Consider the following 21,736-nt stretch of genomic DNA (forward strand, 5'->3'; position numbering starts at 1 on the left):
AAAAGCAGTTTTGTCAACAGGTACATGTTTGTCCACATGAGCCTTGGCCAAAGTGAAAGCTGTGTCTCCTCTTTAGTGATATTTAACTGCTAAGTGCACCCAGACACAGACTGCAACCCTCAGGTGATTTTCCACATTGAAAAGTTGTGGCTAGTTGACAGTTTGCCCATCTTTGGATTAAATGTGGAATTGGTAGTAATTGTGTAACTGTGAGATCAGCTGTGAGTTAAAATTTGTGTTTACTCCTGATAAAAACTCCCAATCTGCACATAAATAGGGCCATTTATCAGTATTCAAACACCCTCCGATTTGGAGGGGAGAGGGGGGAGGATGCCTTGTTCTAGAAAAAGAGTATAAAGCAAAGCAGTCCTGGTGAGAATAACATCAGATGAATCCTTACCACCCCTGGGTGAACACCAGGCACTCTGGACCTTGTGGCTGTGGAACTTAGCACAGCAGAGAGAGCCTGGTGAAACATCCACAAATTTGCTTCCCAGCCCAGTTGTTTATCTTGTGTATTTTAAATACTAAGATTATCACTACAGGATTAGTAGAATCCATCAGATCTCTGAAAGGGCAGCTTCAAAGTTGGCTGAACCCCCCGTGATGGAAGTGGTGAGGAATGCAGAGTGTGGGAACCATCCATCAGGAGAAAATAATGCCTTGATAAAACAAGGATTTGTGAGAAGGAACTGCTTAGCAAACACTCAAGGTTGTAATGACTCCTGTTTGGATATACAGATAAAAACTCCAAGCAGGAGGAAGCTGATACAGGAACTTGGAGCCTTCTAAGAGCTTGGCTTCAAAGCTCAGTTTCTTTACATCTCAGACCAGATGGGTCAGTGCCAAGGATGGAGAAGCAGGTGGTGTTTGTCAGCTTTACTCCATGGACCACAGCTCCATTTCCTCTCTCCTTTCTGCTGCACTCTGCAGTCAAGAGTGTGAGACAAACCCTGTACTCATCTAAATCAGTAATTAGGCTTTAATATCTGATCTCAGGGCACTGTGGGAATTGCAGGTGTCCTGATCTTGTGGAGTGGATGGAATGGTGTGAGCCCTGCTGCGGAGCATCCCTGTCCATCTTGGAATGCTAACTTTGAACTCAGTGCCAGCTTTGGTGTGTGGAAGTGGGTGTTAGGTGTTTCTAAATGTGAAAACACAGTACCCTTTAGAAAAGAAATACATATATATTATTCATTTCTCCTAAGGGAATACTGGAATCTTTCTTTCAACTTTCAGCTACAGATACACAGTTTCTAGTTTAAGAGGCAGGATTTTCATGTTATGGGGTTTTTTTTCCTCCCACAGCCTCCCCAGCTGATGCCTTTTCCACTTATTAATTGGTATTCTGTCCTCAGTTGAGGGAGGGATGTGGGATAGCAAATTAATTATATGGGTTTGAACTATGATTCAGGGCCATGTTTCTTGGACTGCTAAGCCTGTTTTGATGAGCATGAAAATCCAGAAACACCTAGCAGAGATTGTTTCCATCCTCTGGAGTAGATTTCCAGTGTGTAAAGGAAAGCAGTGGCTGTATCAGGAATTTCCTGTTGGTGGGTTAGTGGTGGAGCTCTAAGAAATGTGAGCCAGGATTGACTTTTGGCTGTCCATTAATTATGCTGGGCAGGCAGGACTGACATGGAACTTCAGCTTTTCTGAGCCTTTTCAGCCCTCCATGCTTTTTAAAATTACTTTAACATGATGGGGGCTTTTGATAGTGCATTTTTTGTCTTTTCATCAGCATTGCTCATGGCATTAGTTTTAAGTGGGCAGCAGTCTGAGGAGGGCAAATGTCAGGAATTGCAGTCATGGAGGTGGCTGTGGGACAGTCATGTAACAAAAGTAACTGGATTAAGCCCTTAATGCCACTAGAGAAAAGGAGATTTGTGTGCCCAGCTGCCTGTGAAGCCAAACAGTTTGTTAGGTGCATATGCAAAATAGGATTGGATTAAAAAAAAACCAAAATGGGAGAAGGTTTTGTGACTTGAGCAGCAGTTCTGATCAGTGCCACCTTGCAGGGATCTGTGTTGAACAACCCCAGCAGTGGCCCAGCAGAAGGGTAAACAGCTTAATGGAATCCATCAGGGTATTATAGGTAAGGCTCTGCAAGCATGAAAATAAGCAGAGAACTGAGGCAGGAGAACTGATATTAGCAGAATGATATTAGCAGAACAGAGAGAAAAAGCAAAGTCAACTCAACAAACACGTGAAAAGAACCCCAGTGAGGGGGTGGCACCCTGAAAACTGGGCTTAGGAAATAATCCAGGTGTGGTTGAAAGCAGTGTGAAGTGATAACAGGGAGCTGTGGCTGCAGAGACTTGGCATCTGGTCCTGGAGCAAATAAACCTGAGTTGTTGACTTTGGGGCTTAGCTCAGTAGCAGAGAGGAGAAGCTGCTGGGTATGTGACCACATCCAAGGCTGGGGTGTTTGTGACTTACAGGATTTAATGCAAGGGTAGTGGATTTGGGAGTCAAGGCAATTGATTACTATTTGAGTGGAAAATACTTTTTTTTAATGTATTCCACTAATTTGTTTAGCATTTAAATACATTAGTGTATTGCACATTGTACTATCCCTTTCACGCTTCTTTTTTAAGCTTGCTTGATAATATGTTTAGGTGGTACCTCCTAAAAATTCAGGTATAATATAGCATATTTCACATTAGCAACTAAAATGCTTGTTTGGTAAAGTCATTGAAAATTATTTCCTTTTTTTCAGTTACCTACTAAAATTGAGGACATTGTTTCAAAGTCAGTGAGAGTTCACATGAGGAATCATAAAGATCCATTTTGAACCCCCCTTGTACTCTATAACAATAGAAGAGCTACAAACTTTATTTTATTTTCTTCATTACTTATTATGTCCCCTTTAGAACCATTTCTTTATTATAGTTCTACCATGTAAATATTATTTGGACTACTTTTAGAGTACACAGTACTATAAAACTCCAATTACTTACTTTGACAACTGTTATGTTAGTTATTAATATGCACTTTAAAGCTGAGAGTTCTCCTGCCTGTTTAGTCACTCTGTGGTTTGGTGGTGTTTGTTAAAAATTATATGACTGCTCATACAGCATAAAAATGAATTAAAAAAATTCCTCTGCTCAAGAGCATTAGGCAGTACAAGCTCCCTAGGAGGCTTTTGGTGGCCAGTGTTTTTCATAATTGCCTGTTAAAGAGTATCTTGCAATGTAGCAAGACATGTTAACAAAGAGGGGCATTGTTTGGGGTGGATATTCCAGATTCTTTAGCTCTGCACTCAAAATCACAGAGTAACCACTGGGGTTAGAAAGGACAATGTATGTTAAGGAGGAGGAGGTGGTACTGGACTCATGTTCCCCAAACACCATAACCCATTTCCTAGCCTGACAACATTCCCTTTCCTTTATTTGCAAGCTTAGAGTTTCCATCATGCAGTCTGTGAAATGCAATAGGCCTTTGTGGTAATGTGTTTACCCTGGGAAAAAGTGGATATAAATAACTAAATTTAAATACTGGATGTGGGAGTGTGAGGCTTTCTCAGTGGTAATGTAGACACGCCTTCATGCACCATACCAGGTGAGATGGCACTGCTTCAGGAAAGGTTGTAAAAAGAAGAATAAAGAAAGGGTTATATAAAACAATTTAGTATTTCTGAGGGAGACTCTAAAATTTTCTGTCGCTGTGTGGTACATTTTTATTAATAGGCTGTAATGTACCTTTCATCATCATTCAGATGTAACTGAGGGAGGCTTTTAGAGCACAGCAGTGACATTTCCACAGTCTTGACAATAGTTAATCTATGTCCTGCACTTACCAGGCAATGGTTTCAGCACCATTGTACTCTGCAGTTGCATGCTGGGGTTTTACCCATCTTTTCAGCAACTCTGCAGCCACTGTTGGAGGGATGTTAAATGCTCTGAGTGTGTTCATTGTTGGCAAGTTGTTGGTATGCTGTGAAAATGCTCAATTGAAGGTACTGCTATGAGTTTTTCTCTGGAGGGAGCCTTATTTCTCCACTGCCTGTGTAGGTGATCTCCACATCTTGCCTCTGAAGTTCCCTCTCACTTCCTCCATGCTCAGGAAGGCACATTGTGTTCCTATTCTGGGGATTTTTCATGGGCTTGTTTTTCCCTGAATGCAAGAGCCCATGAGTTGATGGGGGTGGAGCCAAAGTCAGCACAGGCAGATCTCTCACAGGAACCTGCAGATACCTATGTCCTCATTTTGCCATTGCAGATTTGCATTTGCCATCAAAGTGCATGTTGTGTTTCCTTGTCCACACGACTCCTCACATGTGCATGGGGGTTTGTAAAGAAAAATGGAATTGGCATAATGATGAAAAACAAGCAAATTCCTACCATGTGTCAATGTGTTTGCCCTGACTTTCCATCTGGGCTGGAATTCATAAGGCAATTAATGAACTTTCCACATGATTGTGTTTTATGTACCCAAGCACTCTTTGGTCTCTTACCCCTAGCTGTGGAAGTAAAGTCTCTGATTCTGATTGCCAGAACCCCCCTGATTGCTGCTGGAGTCATTGGTGGCCTCTTCATCATCGTCATCATGGGCCTGACGTTCGCCGTGTACGTACGGCGCAAAAGCATCAAGAAGAAGAGAGCGCTGAGAAGGTTCCTGGAGACTGAGGTGAGCCTGGGCTGCTCCTCACAGGCTGTCTGGGGAGGTATTCAGGGCTGCTCTGCTTTTATATTAGACATGTTCAGGTCTTCCCTTACCTGTAGAAATCCTTCTGCTTACCTGTGCAGACTAAGCTGGTTCAAGATGCTGCTTTTCTGCACAAGTACTGATTCGTAGCTTCTGAAGACCAGGAAAAGTTTCCTACTTGATTTCTCAACTCCCATCCTGCTCTCCACTGAACTTCTATCCCAGTTCATCAGTACATTTAGCAGCTCTCATGCTTAACTATTACAGGGTTTCATTCTGGCCATCTTTAGATTGACTTTTAAGGCTAAAGTAAGTTCCTTCAGCAAGCTCTGGCACAAACTTCATGCTTAAAGGCAGATGTTGTGACTTGCTGTTGTTCCAAGTGCCTACAATACCTTTGTAATCCAGATTTTGACGAAATTTTGTAGTTTCAAATTTTGTAGTGCAGATTTTGTCAAAGCCTTGTAATAATGATCAGTAATAATAATGTATTTTATTAAGCCAAGATACTCCACAGAGCTTAACCAACTGAAATCCACAGTTCTACTGGCAAAAGCATGTAGCAGAGCTATAGCAGAGTGCTGTGATGGCTCCATCCTGCTCTTTGAAGTGTCACCAGTGAAGGGGGCAATCTAGGAAGTATATTTAAATATAACATTAAATGTATGTCTATCAGCTACTGCAGTGGTGATTACTGCAATCTCCTCAGTGCAATATTTGAGACACTTTGCAAATGATGGTATTTTTAAATTAGGGTGCCCCTTTGTGAGATAATAAAGCTTGGAGATGCTGTTAGCTAGTGACTCTTTGATAAGGCATTATTAACAGTGCTGTTTTCTCTTCTGTTCCAAGGGTCTGCTCCCACTCAACTCCACTGTAGAGCCTGGAAGTAAATGATTTATGCATCCCCAGTCTGTTTGCACAAGTATCTCCATGTTTGGCTAGAATTTGTGTTGCTTATTAAACACTGTTCAGCTGTATAGAAAGCTTAACAATACTCAGTGCCTTTAAATGAATAAATCTTGCCACTGTATCAGCCCATACTTAAGCATAAATTATTTTAAGCAGGTGGTTCTCCTTGCTTTGATGTCCAGATTTCATTTTTCATTTGGTCAGATAAAAGCTGTGGCTGGCAATAGTCCTGAGGGACCAGGGCCTCCTACTGAACATGTGGGGAAGCTGCTGTTTTGGCTGAGAAACTGAAGATTAAATCAGGAGCATCCTGAAATAAACACACAAGCAATTAGCTTTAGTTGAAGTCTCTCTTTCTAATTGAAGGCTGTAACCGGACTTACTCTTCCCGTAGATCATTCTCCATCAAACCCTACAAGCCTGGTTTTAGATCCCCACAACACATTCCCACCTCTCCCTGCCATTCCTGTGCTGGTGGACTGTGGCACAGAACCTCTCTTCATCCTTCACAAACTGAAAATACAAAAGTGTGCTGCCAGTATGCCTAATTTTCTTTTAAAGCAAACCTTTCTTTCATGGTATAAATACTGAACATCTAAAGTGGGAAGGAGGAAAGAGAAATCACTCAACTTGTTGCTGTTTGGTTTTGTTATCTTTCCTTACCCGTTAATTGCCAGGTACTGGTAGTTTTACCTGAACAAAACTAATTAGTTTGGTCAACTAATTAAGTAGTTCATGGTGCCCAAAGAGCTGTAGAAGTAGTTCTCAAACTGCAGAGCATGGTGCATTTAGCCTTGTAAATAGGTAGCTTTGAAGTGGTGCATTGTTTTCAAACCAATTTGAGTAGGAGAAGCTCTGAATTATTTTCCTCATCCTGTGAAGGAACAAAGTGTTTTTCATGTGTTGTATTGAGTATTGTGCTCTACGTGTATTTTTAATTTAGTTTTAAAGAAACGTTTTTCTGGCAGAGATGGTATGAGATCTAAGAGTATTTTTAACTGAATGTGCCATTGTGGCTCATTTACAAAGTTTCTTGGGACATCTTGAGGAAATTGTTTAATTGCAGTAAATTAGTGGTTGTTATAAATTAGTTGTCTGCTCTAAGGTGTTTTCTCCCTAAAGCTGTCTTCCTGTGTGGTAAAACAGAAGTTCAGAAAAACCATCCCTTCCTCAAGACAGAATAAGAATGTGATGAGCCGTTTAGTCCAGGCCATTAAAAAGAAATATGGCCAACTTAAAAGACACTAAAATGGGCAAAAATAGGATGTGGTACACTGATAATAAATGCTATATTTCTGTCATGTAGAAAATATTTATACTGCCTCCATTATCAAAAGTCCTTGGATGTGTTACTCTGACACCAATTCAATTTGCAGTTCATAATTCCATCATGCAGTTTCTGGTGGAAATTACTGCTTTTGAGTGAGGACTTGCTTTATCAGGTCTTGTTGTATTGCACTACCACACACGGTTCTTACAAGGTCTCTTGGTTTCGTGGCATTGCTCGTTGGGTTTTGAAGATGAAAAATCCCTCCAGGAGTTGGCAGGGCAGGGGTCAATAGATCTCCTCCACTGTCTTATCCCAGAATTTCTGTGGGTTGGTTATGGCTCTCACTATAAACTTGTGATGGGTCTCTATGATGAACAGTGTTTGGGAGTGTTGGTTTTCCTTGCAGCTGGTGGAACCCTTGACCCCGAGCGGCACGGCGCCCAACCAAGCCCAGCTCCGCATCCTGAAGGAGACAGAGCTGAAGAGAGTAAAAGTCCTGGGCTCTGGAGCCTTTGGAACAGTGTACAAGGTGAGAGCCTTCCCCACACAGCCCTGAGTGCCCTCTTTTACCTCTGGAGCAAGCAACTTCTGCATTGCAGCAGAGCAGCCTGTCCCAGGGGTGGTTCCTGAGCCCTGCAGAGCAAGGACACTGGAATTGTGTGCAAGGAACTCATCTATTGTATTAGCAGGGAAATGTCCCAACAAAGGAATGATGCATCTGACTCCATGTTCTCAGAAGGCTCCTTTATTACTTTATCATACTATATTATATTAAAGAATACTATACTATACTAAAGAATACAGCAAGGATACTTACTGAATGCTAAAAAGATAATAATGAAAACTCCTGACTCTTTCCAGAGTCCTGACACAGCTTGGCCCTGATTGGCCAAAGAGTCAAAACAATTGACAGCAGAATCCAATGGAACAATCACCTGTGGGTGAACAATCTCCAAACACATTCCACATGAGCACAACACAGGAGAAGCAAATGAGAGAAGAATTGTTTTCCTTTTCTCTGAGGCTTCTCAGCTTCCCAGGAGAAAAATCCTGGGTGAAAGAATTTTTTCAGAGAATGTGAATGCCACACTCATCCTCAGCATCAAATGGTAACATGCAAATATTATTTCTTGGTGAGCAAAGACATGTCAGCCCCAGTCATTTTTATGTGCCAGAGGGCTACCCAGGCTGGACTGTCCTGCTGGCAAAGTGCAGCTCCAAGGTTTGCCCTTCTGTTCTTACCTTAGAACATCTTTTATCATATTCCAGCTTTTGGAAAGATGGATAACTGGTGTTTTTCATTTCACAAGTGTCACCTGGCTCTTGCAACAGCAATAATACCTAGTAAAAACAATGCCATTACCTAAACTTCTTGTTTCTTCCATTTAAACAGAAAAGATGAGTTACTTCAGGGCACCCTTTAACAACTGGGATGTGAGAGTGGAACCCACAATGGAGAAAGTATTTCAGTTAAAGAAGTATTTATTTTTTATAATCTGTTGGTCATGTCCAGATCTCAGAGGGATGAACTAGGGCTTAGGGGTCAAAGCAATTCCCCAACCCTTTGGGAGCAGCCCAAAGCTGCTAAATCAAGGTGGTAGGTCAGAGCACCTGCATGTGTCCTCAAACAGGGGAGGAAAGGAAGGAAGCACAGAGCAGGTCACTATAGCTACAAGGTGTTGGAATAGATTTATGAATAATGGGATTGAATATACTTAGGTGATAATAAAGTGATAGAGATGGATGCCATGAGGTTGACAAGAAAACAGCAATAGACAAGAATGATGGAAAAGTAGCCCAGGACGGTTTGTGAATTTTAAATTTAAATTTCCTTTTTAGCCGCCTAAGTTTTTCATCCTCAAGTATTTGGTAATTAGACAAACAGCCCATAATTTTTTCACTCTAAATATATTATTCTCAGGATGTTCTGTTACTTCATGATGTAATGATCTGCTGATAATCAGTTTTGAGAGTTTACTAATAGCTTCAAATTTGAGCATCAGAATCCAGGCAGAAAATACACATTTTTGTTTAATTATATCCAAACCAGTATGAGAATTTTATTTCAGTCACTAGAAAATGTGCATCATGCCATGCTGCCATTGCTCTTTACAAACCCTGTTGTGGACAAGAAATTCAAATGTTTCATTTTATATCAGAGTTTAGTTTTGATGTAAGAAGTGGTTCATGGATTTTTTTTGTACTTTTGTGTATTCTCCATTCTGTGATCTGCATAATATGACAGAATGTGTCAAAAAGAACTGTAACTCTGAATCAAGTTTTTCTGATTGTTGTCTTATTAGTCTTCATTTTTTTTCTTTTTCTAGGGGATCTGGGTCCCTGAGGGAGAAACAGTAAAGATTCCTGTGGCCATTAAGATCCTTAATGAGACCACTGGTCCAAAAGCCAACGTGGAATTTATGGATGTAAGTAAGACACAAGCAGTATTTTTGAGTTTTGACAGGGGTGGTGTCTTTCTGTAGTCCACAGAGGTTTTAAAGACAAATTCCTGTCAGTTTTATTTCTTTATATTTAATTGTACACAGTGCCTGGCAGGGCTGGGTTTTCTACTGCACGTCCCCCAAGATACTTGGAGTTTTCCAATAATTTGTTTTTCTGACAGTATCAGACTAAAACTCCTCTGTCTCATGGGCCAGATATTGTATTTTTCTGTGGCAGAAAAGACATGGAAGAGAGAGGAGGAGTTGCAGGGGAGGATCTTACCATGCATGCAGGTCTGTATTGGTGTAGAATTCAGAGGAACAGAAATTCAGCTCAGTTTTCCCCCATTTTGGTGTTCCAAGACTCTGGGAGCTGGCAGCAGCAGCAAAGCATAACAGGGAGAAGGGGAAAATTAAAATATGCTGGATTTAGAAGTCCTTTTGCTTTACTAACCTGAAATACCATGGATAAGAGGTCAAGATGGTAATTTCCATGAATGTTCTATGATCACAGAGGCTTTGCACTCAGTTTTCAGCTCTGTGTCAAGATCAAGGCTTAGTGACACCATGAATCTTTATGTCTTATTCAGTGACAATTTTTTGACAAGTCATAGAAATTTGCACTCTTTTTGTAGGTCCCTCTTGTGAACTTAAAAATTGCATGTGACTTTTAAGTCTTGCTGGTCTGTTCAGTGTGTAGGCCTAATTTGTTAGCATTAATGAGACTGTAAGCCACAAGGAGAAGGCACTCCCATTATTGTATAGTCTATTCTTCCACCTAGAAGTGAACAGAAATGTGCAGTTATGGATTTATGTGTTCCAGACAGCTGGTTCATGTCTGAGTTCTTAGGCAGTTGAAGGAAGGCTGTGGAGAGGAAGGAATTTCCTGTGTTTTTTGCAGAGCGCTGCACATTTATGTTGGTTAGATCATTTCCAACCTCGATGATTCTATCATTCTGTGGTTCTGTTGCATTCAGTAATCACTTTGCACAAATAATAAATTTTAAAAGGCAGTTTTGGCACTGCTTAAAAGGAACTAATTGCACTAAAGGGATAACAAGTATGAGATACTTTTGCTTAATAGACAAAGAGTCTTGCTAATAATAGAGCTGCTCAAAGAGAAGAGGTGAACTGGATGTCAGTGGTCAGTCACTGATACAGATTCCAGCCTAAAGGTATTGTTATCACTGTGTGGAACTGAGCAATTTGTACCAGATCAGGATCTGACCCCTGATCTGATAGAGAAATAGCAGTAATAGCTCCTCCTCTGATACTGATTAACCTTGAAGCAAAGAAAACATAAGGTCCTTGGTAGAAGGCAGAGTTGCTTGTCTGAGGTTTCACAGCTCAGCTTAGGTCAGTTTAGTTCACTGGACCATACTTCTCCCCACTGTTTGCATCAGAACATCTGATAAATGGCTCAGAAATGAAGAGACTTTGGGGAACTCTGGAGATTTTTGGCTTTACAGTTACAGTAGGAAAGCTTTCTCTTTAAATTAATATTTTCTCCCAAGTCTCTGACCCAGTGGCTGCAAGATGAGAGAAAAGTTAAAGTTGTTTTGAGTTCTTGAGGTTAAAAATAACCCTTAGGTTGTTTTTAATCATAATAAAAAAGAATTAGACTTCATCATTAGTTGATACAAATGGTAATAAGGAGAAATAATATGTTTTCTATCAGTGCTGCTTTTGATATACATGCAGTGATTTGTAATCCTTTTCTGTAGTGCATTGATGAAGATGATTAAATTTCATTCTTGTGAAATAATTGCTCATCCAATTATACAGAGGTTCTTGCCATCCTTACCTCCTAAACCAGTTGTTTAGTTTCTGAAATAATACATTTTTAAAGAGAATGACCTAAGCATTATTTATTGTTTTAATGCAACTACTCCTCCCTGTCCCAAAAAAGACATAGTTTAAAACATTTAAAAATTTAAGCTAAAATTTAAATTATGAGGACATAAACTAAATATCTTTCACTGAAATGTGAGTTAGAGTGAAAAAATGTGTTTTACTCAGTGTCACTTCAAGACTTTAGTCAGTATAAAACTGGATACTGTTTTCTCATTTTATAAGGAAATATTCAGATGTACATCTGAAAGCAGAATGCATCAGTTGTACTTCAGTAAAAAGAGTGTTCTGAATAATGATTGTTGGTTAAAAGCACTTGTGTCATATTTTGAAAGGTATATAGGTGGCTAAATGCCACTGTGAGCAAGGTGGGGTTAATTCTTTCTTAAAAAGGGTCTGCCAGTGTTGGCAGTGAATGGGAAGAGGAGGTTGGTGGGAAGGTGTCATTACATGAGTCACACCCTTGGCTTTGTAGGTGTGCTTTTGTCACCAGTTCTTCCTGGGTTGGGAAAGTCCTTGTACCTGTAAATAAAAGTTAGCATTCCTCTTTAAAAGGCTCTGGAAAATGGAAAGCCTTTGGTAAGCAGCAGTTTGGGTGCAGAGGGAGTATTTGGGACACTTCGGTGGATGTGGATGTTAGTGGCATTGCCCATAGACCTGCTGAAAACTTCTGATGCTGGAAGAATGTGAGTCTACAAGGGCTCTGTGAGCTCCTGAAATTCTGCTAAACATTATGCTGAAGGAGTAAAGAAAGCAGTTTGGCTCCTGGGCTGTCCCTTCAGCAGCCTGCAGCCCTGCTAATGGAGCAGTAATGACTGCAATGATATAATGCCTGATGGCAGCTCTGCTGCTCTGGCCAAGCACCTCCCATCAGGAGATGATGGATTGGCCATCATCCAAAAGCACAGCCCTTATTTGGGATTTTTCTTTTGAGGGAGCCACACCAGAGTTAATTTTCCAGGCTTTCTCCACCCATTCCCAGCTAGCCCTTTCCCTTTGCTCCCTGTGTTTGTCCCTGGATTTATCACTGCAGTAGGTCTGTGTCTGCTACAGCAGTACAAGCTGCAATCTGCTGAGTAGCCTGGACCAGGGCAGAACCAGACTGCACAGGAGGCCTTCTCTGGATTTATTCTCACCACACACAAGTTGCTGTTACTGTTTTGTCAAATGTAGGTTTACCCCATTTCCCCACATCCTTCTGAGTGTGTATTGTGTCTGGGATAATGGCTAAAGGATTTTTCCCTCAGCATGGTTATGTGCTTAAGTTGCAGGGCAGAGTTTCTGCTCTGGCAGGTCCCCAAAAGGGGCTGGAGTTTGAACTCAGAGTGCAAGTGCTCTGCCTGCAGATGTGTCTGGCAGGGAGTCACCAGCAAGAGCCAGGGGCATCAGGAGGAAGCTCAGTCCTGCTCCTCACCCTAAGGCTGGGAACAGAATTTATCATGGTCCTGAGTTTTATGGAGGGAAGAGAATCTTGCAGTGAGGAAAACAGGCAAATGTGCAGCTGAGAGGCTGCTTGATAGCAGAACAGGGACTTACAATTTCACTTGGGAAAACAATTTCACCTTCTCAGCCTCAATTTGTTTGACTGTTATGATTGTCTGCTATGTCAAGTAGCCATTGGCCTGGTCAGATGGTTTAACATCAGCCCAGATACTCAACTGACAATTTAATAAATTCTAGAGACATGCTGCAGTTGGAAAGCATAGCAAACAGCCTTTGAGGCTGAAAACAGGTCCTTAAAAAACTTGTCATGGGGAAACAGCCAGCTGGTGAGGGCCTTTCCTCTAAGCTTGATGTTTCCAGGATGTAATCCTATGAGCTGTGGCTGTGTCCAGGATTTTGATCCACTTACAAGTTTAATCTATCCTCCTTGAGTTTAAATGCTCCATTATCTGTTAGAATATAATTAGAGGCTGCAAGCACAAGTCAGCATCCACAGAGTTCCTTGGGAGTCCCTGAGCTCATTGAGATGAAGACAGTTTGACTGATGGTGGTCAGCTGATATTGGGCCAGAAGCTAATAATAGAAGGCAGTGCTGCTTAGCTAGGTGAGAAAGTTAACTTGGGAAAAATTAAACTGAAGGCTTTGGGATTTATGGTTGGAAATAAATTTCCCATTCTCATTTGTTTCCTAGTAAGAGAGCTTCAGAGGCAGTTGGTTTCTTTTATGGTTTTATAATTAAGATCTAGAGGCTTCCTGGCTTGGTCCTGTGCTCACTGCAGTTGCTGCTGTCTGCAGTGGCAGCACTTGGAGTGTGGGAGGACATTTGTCACACCAAGTGCAGAGGTGGTAAGTGACAGTGACCTCCACCAGACATGGAGCAAGCAAATTAAAGCTGCATGTAGGGGACTGACACCCACATATTTTATTTATGTCTGGCCTAATGAACTAAATGAATAAATCACTCAGATGTGCTGCAGAAAAAGCTTTTTCTAAATTGTATGCCTGTCTTACAGTATAGACAAGCCCTCAGCTTGAGGATATCAATATCAAACTTATCTTCAGTTCAGAGGATTGAAGACCAAAAGAATCATGTAGCTGACTAGAGACTTCTTTCTCCTGTTCAGCTGAAACCCCACAGAGATATGGATAAGCCTAGATGCTTGCTTTGTTTCCTCAAGTATGTCTAGATATTTGAGGAAGTTCAGGTGAAGAAGGTGAGAGAAGACTTCACTTTTCTTGGTGTCCACTGTTGGCTTCAGACATAGGAAGGTTCTAGGCTGAAGCTTTTTGGTTCTTTGCTTGGCCCATGGTGGCATTCACAGATCCCTTGAGGCTACAGACACTCTGTGATACACAATTCCTCAGCTGACACAGCTGCATTTGTCCTCAGCCTCTTTGTAAGATCCTGCCTTATGTGACTATGAGGGTGACTGGTTAAAAATTTTTTAGTATTTCAAAAATTAAACATAGCTACATATCTTTTAGTATTACTATATAAGTATATAGTAATTTAAGTTAAATTTTTTTTAGTATTCTGTGTACACATCATGCTCCTGCCCAGACCAGTGTTTGATCCAGGTCTTCAACAGACCATGCAGATGCTCCTGAAAGTCTGAAAAGACATTGCTACCAACAGTAGTTGGATCCAGACATTCCACTGCCTGCCTGGCTGCTTGGGAAATACACCAGAGTTAATCCTGAATCTCAGTTGAAAGGGCAGGTTTAGGATCAAAGGAAATCCTTTATGGCAGCAGTGAGACATTTTTCCTTATCCTCTTTTGCTGTCATTTCTGTGCACATCCTCCTTTCCAGCTGTCTGTGAGCACTGCCTGGCTCTGTGCTCCACTGCAGCTAAAACAGGTTTTCACTCCATCATGTCAAGCTGCAGGAGGTGGGGGGCAAGGGGTGACATTAACCCCTGTGATTGTAGGGGTTATGTACATAACCCCTGTGATTTTAGGAGTTATGGACAAAACTCCTGTGATTTTAGGAGTTATGTACATAACCCCTGTGATTTTAGGAGTTATGTACATAACCCCTGTGATTTTAGGAGTTATGGACAAAACCCCTATGATTTTAGACCTCCTTTTGTGCACCTGCCCCTCCTCGCCACTGGTGCACAGTTTGAGTGTGAGCAGAGACACTTCAAGGGGAGCTCTCCCTATCAGTCCCAGGCACAGGAGCTCACTGGGATGGCAATTACAATTTCCAGCTTGTCCAGAGATGCCAGAAATCCAGCTGTCCTTGAGAATGCTGCATACCATGCATAGGCCCCCAGAGTGCTCAGCCTCTGCAGAAGCTGGAAATCTGAGCTCTGATGAAGGTTAGCTGCTTTTAGTCATCTGAAGATTAACTGTTTCAAGGCTACATTTCTGTTATTTCCATCTCAAGCAATATTTTTTCTTTAAAATTGGCTTCAGTAATTTTCCCCTTCATAGTGTTTGAGAATAAGGTGTGTGTGTAGGGGGGGTTAATTTTCCATATGTAGGAGCCATGTGGCTGTGTGGTGAAAGTACATACACAGAAAAGATAGTTTACAAGCACAGACAGACAAGCCAGACTGCCTGGAAACAATTCTGCTGGCATAACACCCTAACTGGAAAATGCAGTGAGGGAAAGTGAGTTTGCCTGCTGCTGGTGGTGGGAGAAATCTGAGCCCTGCTGAAATCCATGGGAGCTGGGAACTGGCCAGTGAATTCAGCAGGGCCAGGACCTCAACTCAGAGTAATCCTTCCAAGAAGTCTGCCACAGGTTTAAGGAAGAATCCCATGCTTTAGTGAGGGACTGACATTAGGAGCTATTCCTAAATGAGTCAGGAAGTGCATTCAGATGCTCTTTGTTGTGGCAATTGCAGAACTCCTTATTTCAGCTTTGCAATGCTCTGTGATGTGGAAACCCTGCATAAGGTTGGGTAAATCTGTACATGGGAAGAAGATGAGGTGGGAGTGTTCATTTATTCACAAGGAAATATAGCTGTGGATTAACTGAAGGTATTAAAGGGTCTAATCAAATTAAAATATTGAATTTGCAATATCAAATGCAAATATTTTAGCTGTAAAGTGTGTATGTGTAAAGGAAACATTTTGAACTGAGATGTTGTGTTACACTCTGTATTTCAATGTATAAGGCACCCCAATAACAGGATTGATACTTGTCTCCTTGGCAGGTACTTTTGGGCTTGGTTACTGGAACATGAAGTGAGTTATTTGCTTGGCTGTTTATGTAATTGTTCTGAAGGTCAGGATCAGAGTTGCCAGTGTTTTATCAGGACATAGGAGGAGAGAGGTCTTTGAAAAAGTGTTAGAAATTGAACAGGCAAAGGATGGGAATATTAAAAAAAATAAGTGCAGAGGTGGTGCAGTGAGTATCATAAATGGTACACAATAGTTTAATTAGGGGACTTAATCAGGAGCTTATGGGATTTGTATTTCCACTATGAGTTTTCTGTTGGTCTCAGTACCATGTGTTTTGTTGTTTTTTTTTTTTTTCTTGGCACTATGCTGTACATTCCCACCCTTTACCCTGGGTTAGATCTGGGCCTGGGTCAGAATGCTCTCCTCCAGCTTCTTATCTTCCTGGACTTACATGCTTGTTATCTGGATGGGGCTTTTAGGAGAGTAATCTTCCAGGCTTCAGTAAAAATTTCTGTTGGATGCTGTAAAGCCATGAATTCTGGGGACTCATCCCAAGAGGATATAATGCCTGCAGGTGTGGGGCTTTTCATCTGCACAGCCAGTGGCTGGTGGTATTTAAGGCAGAGGGGAAATGTTCCTCTGCAGGCACAGATCCTGCTGGAGTGGAGGGCTGTAGCTCACAGGCTTGTAATTATAAACAGGAGAAACAGATTTCCTTAAACAGCAGCAAAGTGTCTGGAGATACTGGGATTCTTCTCACAGTCTTGCTGAGATCCAGATGCAAAGTGCAGAAATAAAAGTGACAAAACATGGTAAAATTATTAAATTGAGGAAAATAAGGTCTTTTAATAATGCTTGATATGTTATGAGAAGAAGCTGACACAGATATCCAGTTTTAAAGCAGATTTTGTCTCTGAAAACAGGGTGACAAGTGTTGCCTTATCACTAAAATGGAAAACCTGTAGTTAAGAAATAGCTTTACATTCTTTCTCTGTGCCTCCAGCTCCTATTAGCAATATAAAACAGGCACATGTTAATGTTTAAGTTCCTAAAGGGCACTGTCTATGCCAGAATGTTGCCAAACTGCTAAAAAATGCAGGGTTTTATGGGACCCCTGTTAATAAAAGAGAGGTACTGTTTCCACAAGCTTAACTGTAATGCATCCCAAACAAGCCATCACTGGTTTGAGGTTAATGGCAGATCTAATGAGCTGCCAAGTCAACTTAAAGGTAAGGGAGAACAAGGCTTTTTATGTTGTAAGGAGAAAAAAAAAATAATCCATATATATACACACAAATGATCATGCTGTGACCATTTTTAATAGGAATGTAAGGGTACAGAAGCACAGGCTTATAGGAGCTGAATTTCAAGTATCACTGTCAAAATACATTTTCCCTTCAAATACTGTAGTTTGCAGTGCTTCTCCCTCAGTGCTTTGTTGCAAATAACCCCTCAAAAGTTGTTTTCTGTGCCTCAGCACTGATCCAGACACCTCTGATGCATCAGCAACTGTCATAGATTTATAAAAATAATTAGCATCTGCTTGCATTAATATTGTACCTATTGTTTACAAGAGCCAATCAGATATTCCTACTTCTGCTTGTGATGGAAGAAATAAGAAAAAGGTGGTTCCTGACTTGCTGATAATATTCTGCCAAGACTTTTGAGATATCAGTGTAATAATTGGGATAAACAGATCCATTTGAGGTCACACTGGGGCTGGTAGTCCACAGAGCAGCAGATGCTGGTTGGAAATGCCTGGTCCTTCTCTGCTGAAGCTGTAGCTCCAAAAATAAGGAGATTTTGCAGAGCAACATTTTCCATACTAACTATGATAGCGTTGCTTCTTGTTGTGCTAATGCAGCATCTGTTGGACCTGATGGAAGTGTGGTGAGATTGTCCCTGCCCTGGAAGATATTCAGTCAAGACAGACACAACAGATGAAGGAGAGAGGAGTAATTATTACTATAGCAGTTTAAAGATGGAACTCTGAATTGCAACACAGATCCCATAACCTCTGAGAAAATTACTTAATTTTTAAAATTGATTTTTAATTATCTTCAGGTTTTAAATTACCTTAGGATGTTTATGTAGACAAGCAAATACTATGTGAGGGTTTTTTTTTTTCAGACAAAGCTGTTTTATCAGTTAAGAATGTGTCTGAAATGATGTTTTCATTAGCTTTTTCCTAGATCAGGTGTTTCAAAGATGCTGAATGGCACTTGATACATAAAGCAAATTGTCTATTAGCAACAGGAGAGGGAGAATAGGTATTTTTCCCTCTTAGTTACTTGCAAGGTGAATACAAGTGTATCCTGAAGGTTTCTGCTTCATCTAGAATACCAGGCTTTTAATTACAGAGGTGAATAAGCATGGTTCAAACTAGAATTGCATAGATTTCTCATAGGCCAGGGCCTGTTTTTATCTTCATGTTTTACATGACAAAAGACACAGAAATGTTTCAGGAAGTATGGTTATGTGGATTTTTGAGCTGTGCTGACAAATTGCAGCTTGGAAGGCTCTCCTTGGTGAGCTTGCTCAGGTAAATTCTGAGACGTGGAGCAAAGGTAGGAAACAGCTGAGGTACAAAGAACAATTTATCTGATTATCTGAGTTATATTATCTGATTATCTGAGAGATAATCTGAGTTTATCTGATAGAAATGTGAGATCTCAATGAGATAGGGGAATGTGGGGCAGGGCCTGGCTACAGGCAGTTCCCAGGGCTGTGGTTGACTGAGCCATGTCAGTGGAGAGGCAGCCCCTGGGCTGAATCCATTTGGAAACATTCTCCAGTGTCAAGGATGCTTTTCCTGGCTGGGCAGTGCCCTTTGAAAGAGTTCAGGGGGGTTTTTAGTATGCACAGAAGCAGAATTTAGCTTCTTGTTTTCTGAAGCTGTGCAAATTGTTTTGGTTTTTTACGATGAAGTCTTGTTGGTTTAGATAAATAGCTAGAGTCACCAGCTAAAAACACAAGTCCCTCTGAAAAGCTATTTTAATAACCAAAGCATTTGGAAAAAAATGGTATTTGGACTGAGGAGAGAAAATTAATTTCCTTGTTGGGATTGTTTACTTGGCAAAATATTGAACAAATATTTCTTGGTAAAAAATTTATTAACTTGCTGAAACTTAAAGAAGAGTTTCTGCTGAAGCTTTTCAATGGGAGATATATTCCAGTGAATTCCTCAGCCAGAAGATGTGTTTTGAAATGTGATAGTGATTGAAGACCTGGTTTTATCACTTTCTGAATGAACTCTGGTGAATTCCTTCTTTGAAGTCATTCCTTGTTTCAAAATTCAGACTATGTTCATTAGGGAAGCATGTTGTCAAATCCAAATTGGAATGTTAAACATTTTATGCCTGTGGTTAAGTTGTGGACAGCAGGAAACCATTTTCCAGAGCTAGGCCATCTCTGAGGATCTGAATGCTGTGTCCTGCCTTGTTTTCAGCAAGGATGGGAGATGTGTCTGTTTGTTGTGTGATAAATCTCTTCATCAGCTGCGGGGCACAGATGGGAGCAAAACTCCAGCCCAAAAAGAAAGTTATTGATGCCAGTGTTAATGGCAGGCTCTCAAAGTGTTCTGGAGCTCCAGAAAACCCCTTAAACCACACTGTGTCACCTTCTAAATGTTGGTAGCTCCACTCAAACTTGCAGATTAGCCCTCTGCAAAAACATGGGTGGTATTTCTCTCAGTGATGTGCTGCAGCTTTCTGGGGCTTTGGCATTTCACTGGCACAGAATTCCACTAAAAGTGACCAAGGAACTGACAAGTGATGGTGTTTTGAGCTGCCCCTCAGAGGTGCAGCATCATCTTTGATCCCAGTAAAGTGATCACACCATGGTGGTGTTAGGTCTTTTCAAGAAACAAAAATGTGAAGGCATGGAACAGGGAATAGCTGGATTAATGATATGTAACCATATTTCTGCTTTATAAATCATGTCAAATAGTAATTGTGTTGGTTAGGAAGGCTGATGATGGAACAGCTATGGATACTTCTTCCTGCTCTTGATTAAATGTCAGCCTCTTGACTGCTGATCTTGGCAGTAAGATGCAAAATAGGTGCTGGCAGACAAAATCTCCACAGTGTGGGTGGGATTAGGGCTTTGTAATCAGGCTGCAAATGGACCCTCCCTCAGAGCTGAAAGTCAGCTTGGCATGGCACATGCACACAGCTGCTCTGGATATGTCCAGCACTAACTTTGACACAGTGGTAGTGTCTTGAGCTTCCAGGTTTCCTTATAGTTCACAGGCTGGAAAAGACCTTTGAGATCATCAACCTATGACCTAACAGCACCTTATCAACTAAACCATGGCACTGAGTTCCATGTCCAGTCTTTATTTAAACACCTTCAGGGACAGTGACTCCACCACCTCCCTGGGCAGCCCATTCCAATGCCCAATCACTTTTTCAGTGATTTTTTTTTCCTGATGTCCAGCCTGAACTTCCCTGGCACAGCTTAAGGCCATGTCCCCTCAATTCTGTCAGTTGTTGCCTGGAGAAAGAGCCCAACCCCACCTGAGCACAGGCACCTTTCAGGGAGCTGTAGAGAGTGATAAGGTCACTCCTGAGTCTCCTTTTCTCCAGGCTGGGCACCCCCAGCTCCTCAGTTGTTCCTCACAGGGATTGTGTTCCCAGCCCCTCTCCAGCCTTGTTGCCCCCTCTGAGTGCCCTCAAGTGTCCCAGGGTCCTTTCCAACCTGAGAGGCCAGAACTGGACACTCAAGGTGTGCCCTCACCAGTGCCAGGTACAGGAGCAAAATGCCCTCCCTGCTCCTGCTGGTCACAGCATTCCTGATCCAGGCCAGGAGCCATTGGCCTTCTTGGCCACCAGGGCACTCTGCTGGCTCATGGTCAGTGGCTGTCACAGTACCCCCAGGTCTCTTTGTGCCTGGGCACTGTCCAGACACTCTGACCCCAGCCTAGAGCATTGCAGGGGGTTATTGTGGCCAAAAGGCAGGACTTGGCCCTTGGACTTATTAAATGTCATCCTACTGGGCTCTGCCCATCCATCCAACTGTTCCAGGTCTCTCTGCAGAGCCCTTCTACCATCCAACAGATCGACACACACTCTCAGCTTGGTGTCATCTGCAAATTCACTGATGGAGGACTCAATCCCCTCATCCAGATATCAGTGAAGATATTAAACAGAACTGATCCCTGGGGGACACCACTGGTTCTTCCTGTGCCTGGAGTTTCCCTGGCAGTATCACTTAAAAAGGGCCTTTTTCACTTTTTTTCCCAGACAGCTGCAAGGCTGTTGAAAAGCACTTTCACCCCAGTTGGCCTTGTCAAAGTTTGCTGTAGGAAATGCTAGGAAAAAAATGTTTGGGTTTTGATTTGTAGAGTCCTATTAGCTGGATAGTTCCTTTGGAAATGCAGGATCTGTGATACTAGGCTGTCTTATGAGCATAATTAATGATCTTGAGATTGCGGTAATTCACAAAAGAGAATAAAAACATGACATAAATTATTATTTCATCCTCTTTGGAGCATTTCAAATTAGATCACTTATAAAATAGGCGCTCCCTCCTGCAGTACTGTAAGTTTGAATGGTGTTTGTCTACAACTTTCTGCTTGGGTTCTGTAAATTCAGGGAGATTTTTCTTTTTTGAGAGCATCCACACAGGCAGAAATAAAAACTATTAAATACAGTTGTATTTATGGATTTGACTGAGGTGTTTGTATTGGTAGCAGGCAGCCACTCATTGAAACATGTTTGGTTTGGGAGTTCTGTGGCTTGCCCTGACGGATGCCAGGACTGAGCATGGCCATACATAAAATGTCTGATGTTGTAGTTGCTCTGGGGGTTATTGCAGATGCCAACATTTTATCAACATGAAAAAAAGAGTCATTATGAATATAATGTTACATATGTATTACCCTGATGGCAGGGTGCCCAAATCTTGTGGAAATCAAGGGGGGAATTTAGCTGAATTTACTGCCAAGGAACATAAATACTTCAGAGTTAACCAGGTATCAGCATTGCCACCCACACCTGCATGAGGTGTGGGTAGCCCCAGCCCCTCCCCTGCCATCC

The 21,736-nt window shown here is 41.6% G+C and overlaps 1 protein-coding gene across 2 annotated transcripts in view; it reads left to right on the plus strand.

Moving 5' to 3' along the window:
- The window catches only part of ERBB4 (erb-b2 receptor tyrosine kinase 4), a 592,065-nt gene that overhangs the window by 469,726 nt on the left and 100,603 nt on the right, over positions 1 to 21,736 (plus strand). For both annotated transcript variants that reach the window (XM_071434337.1, XM_071434338.1), the window contains exons 17-19: positions 4,497 to 4,629; positions 7,236 to 7,358; positions 9,157 to 9,255. In XM_071434337.1, coding sequence (XP_071290438.1) covers positions 4,497 to 4,629; positions 7,236 to 7,358; positions 9,157 to 9,255 — 355 coding nt within the window. The remainder of the gene's footprint in view (positions 1 to 4,496; positions 4,630 to 7,235; positions 7,359 to 9,156; positions 9,256 to 21,736) is intronic.

The sequence above is a fragment of the Agelaius tricolor genome, unplaced genomic scaffold (assembly GCF_023055355.1).
Source record: "Agelaius tricolor isolate 1412-34295 unplaced genomic scaffold, bAgeTri1.0.p SCAF_10, whole genome shotgun sequence".
Classification (NCBI taxonomy): Eukaryota; Metazoa; Chordata; class Aves; order Passeriformes; family Icteridae; genus Agelaius; species Agelaius tricolor.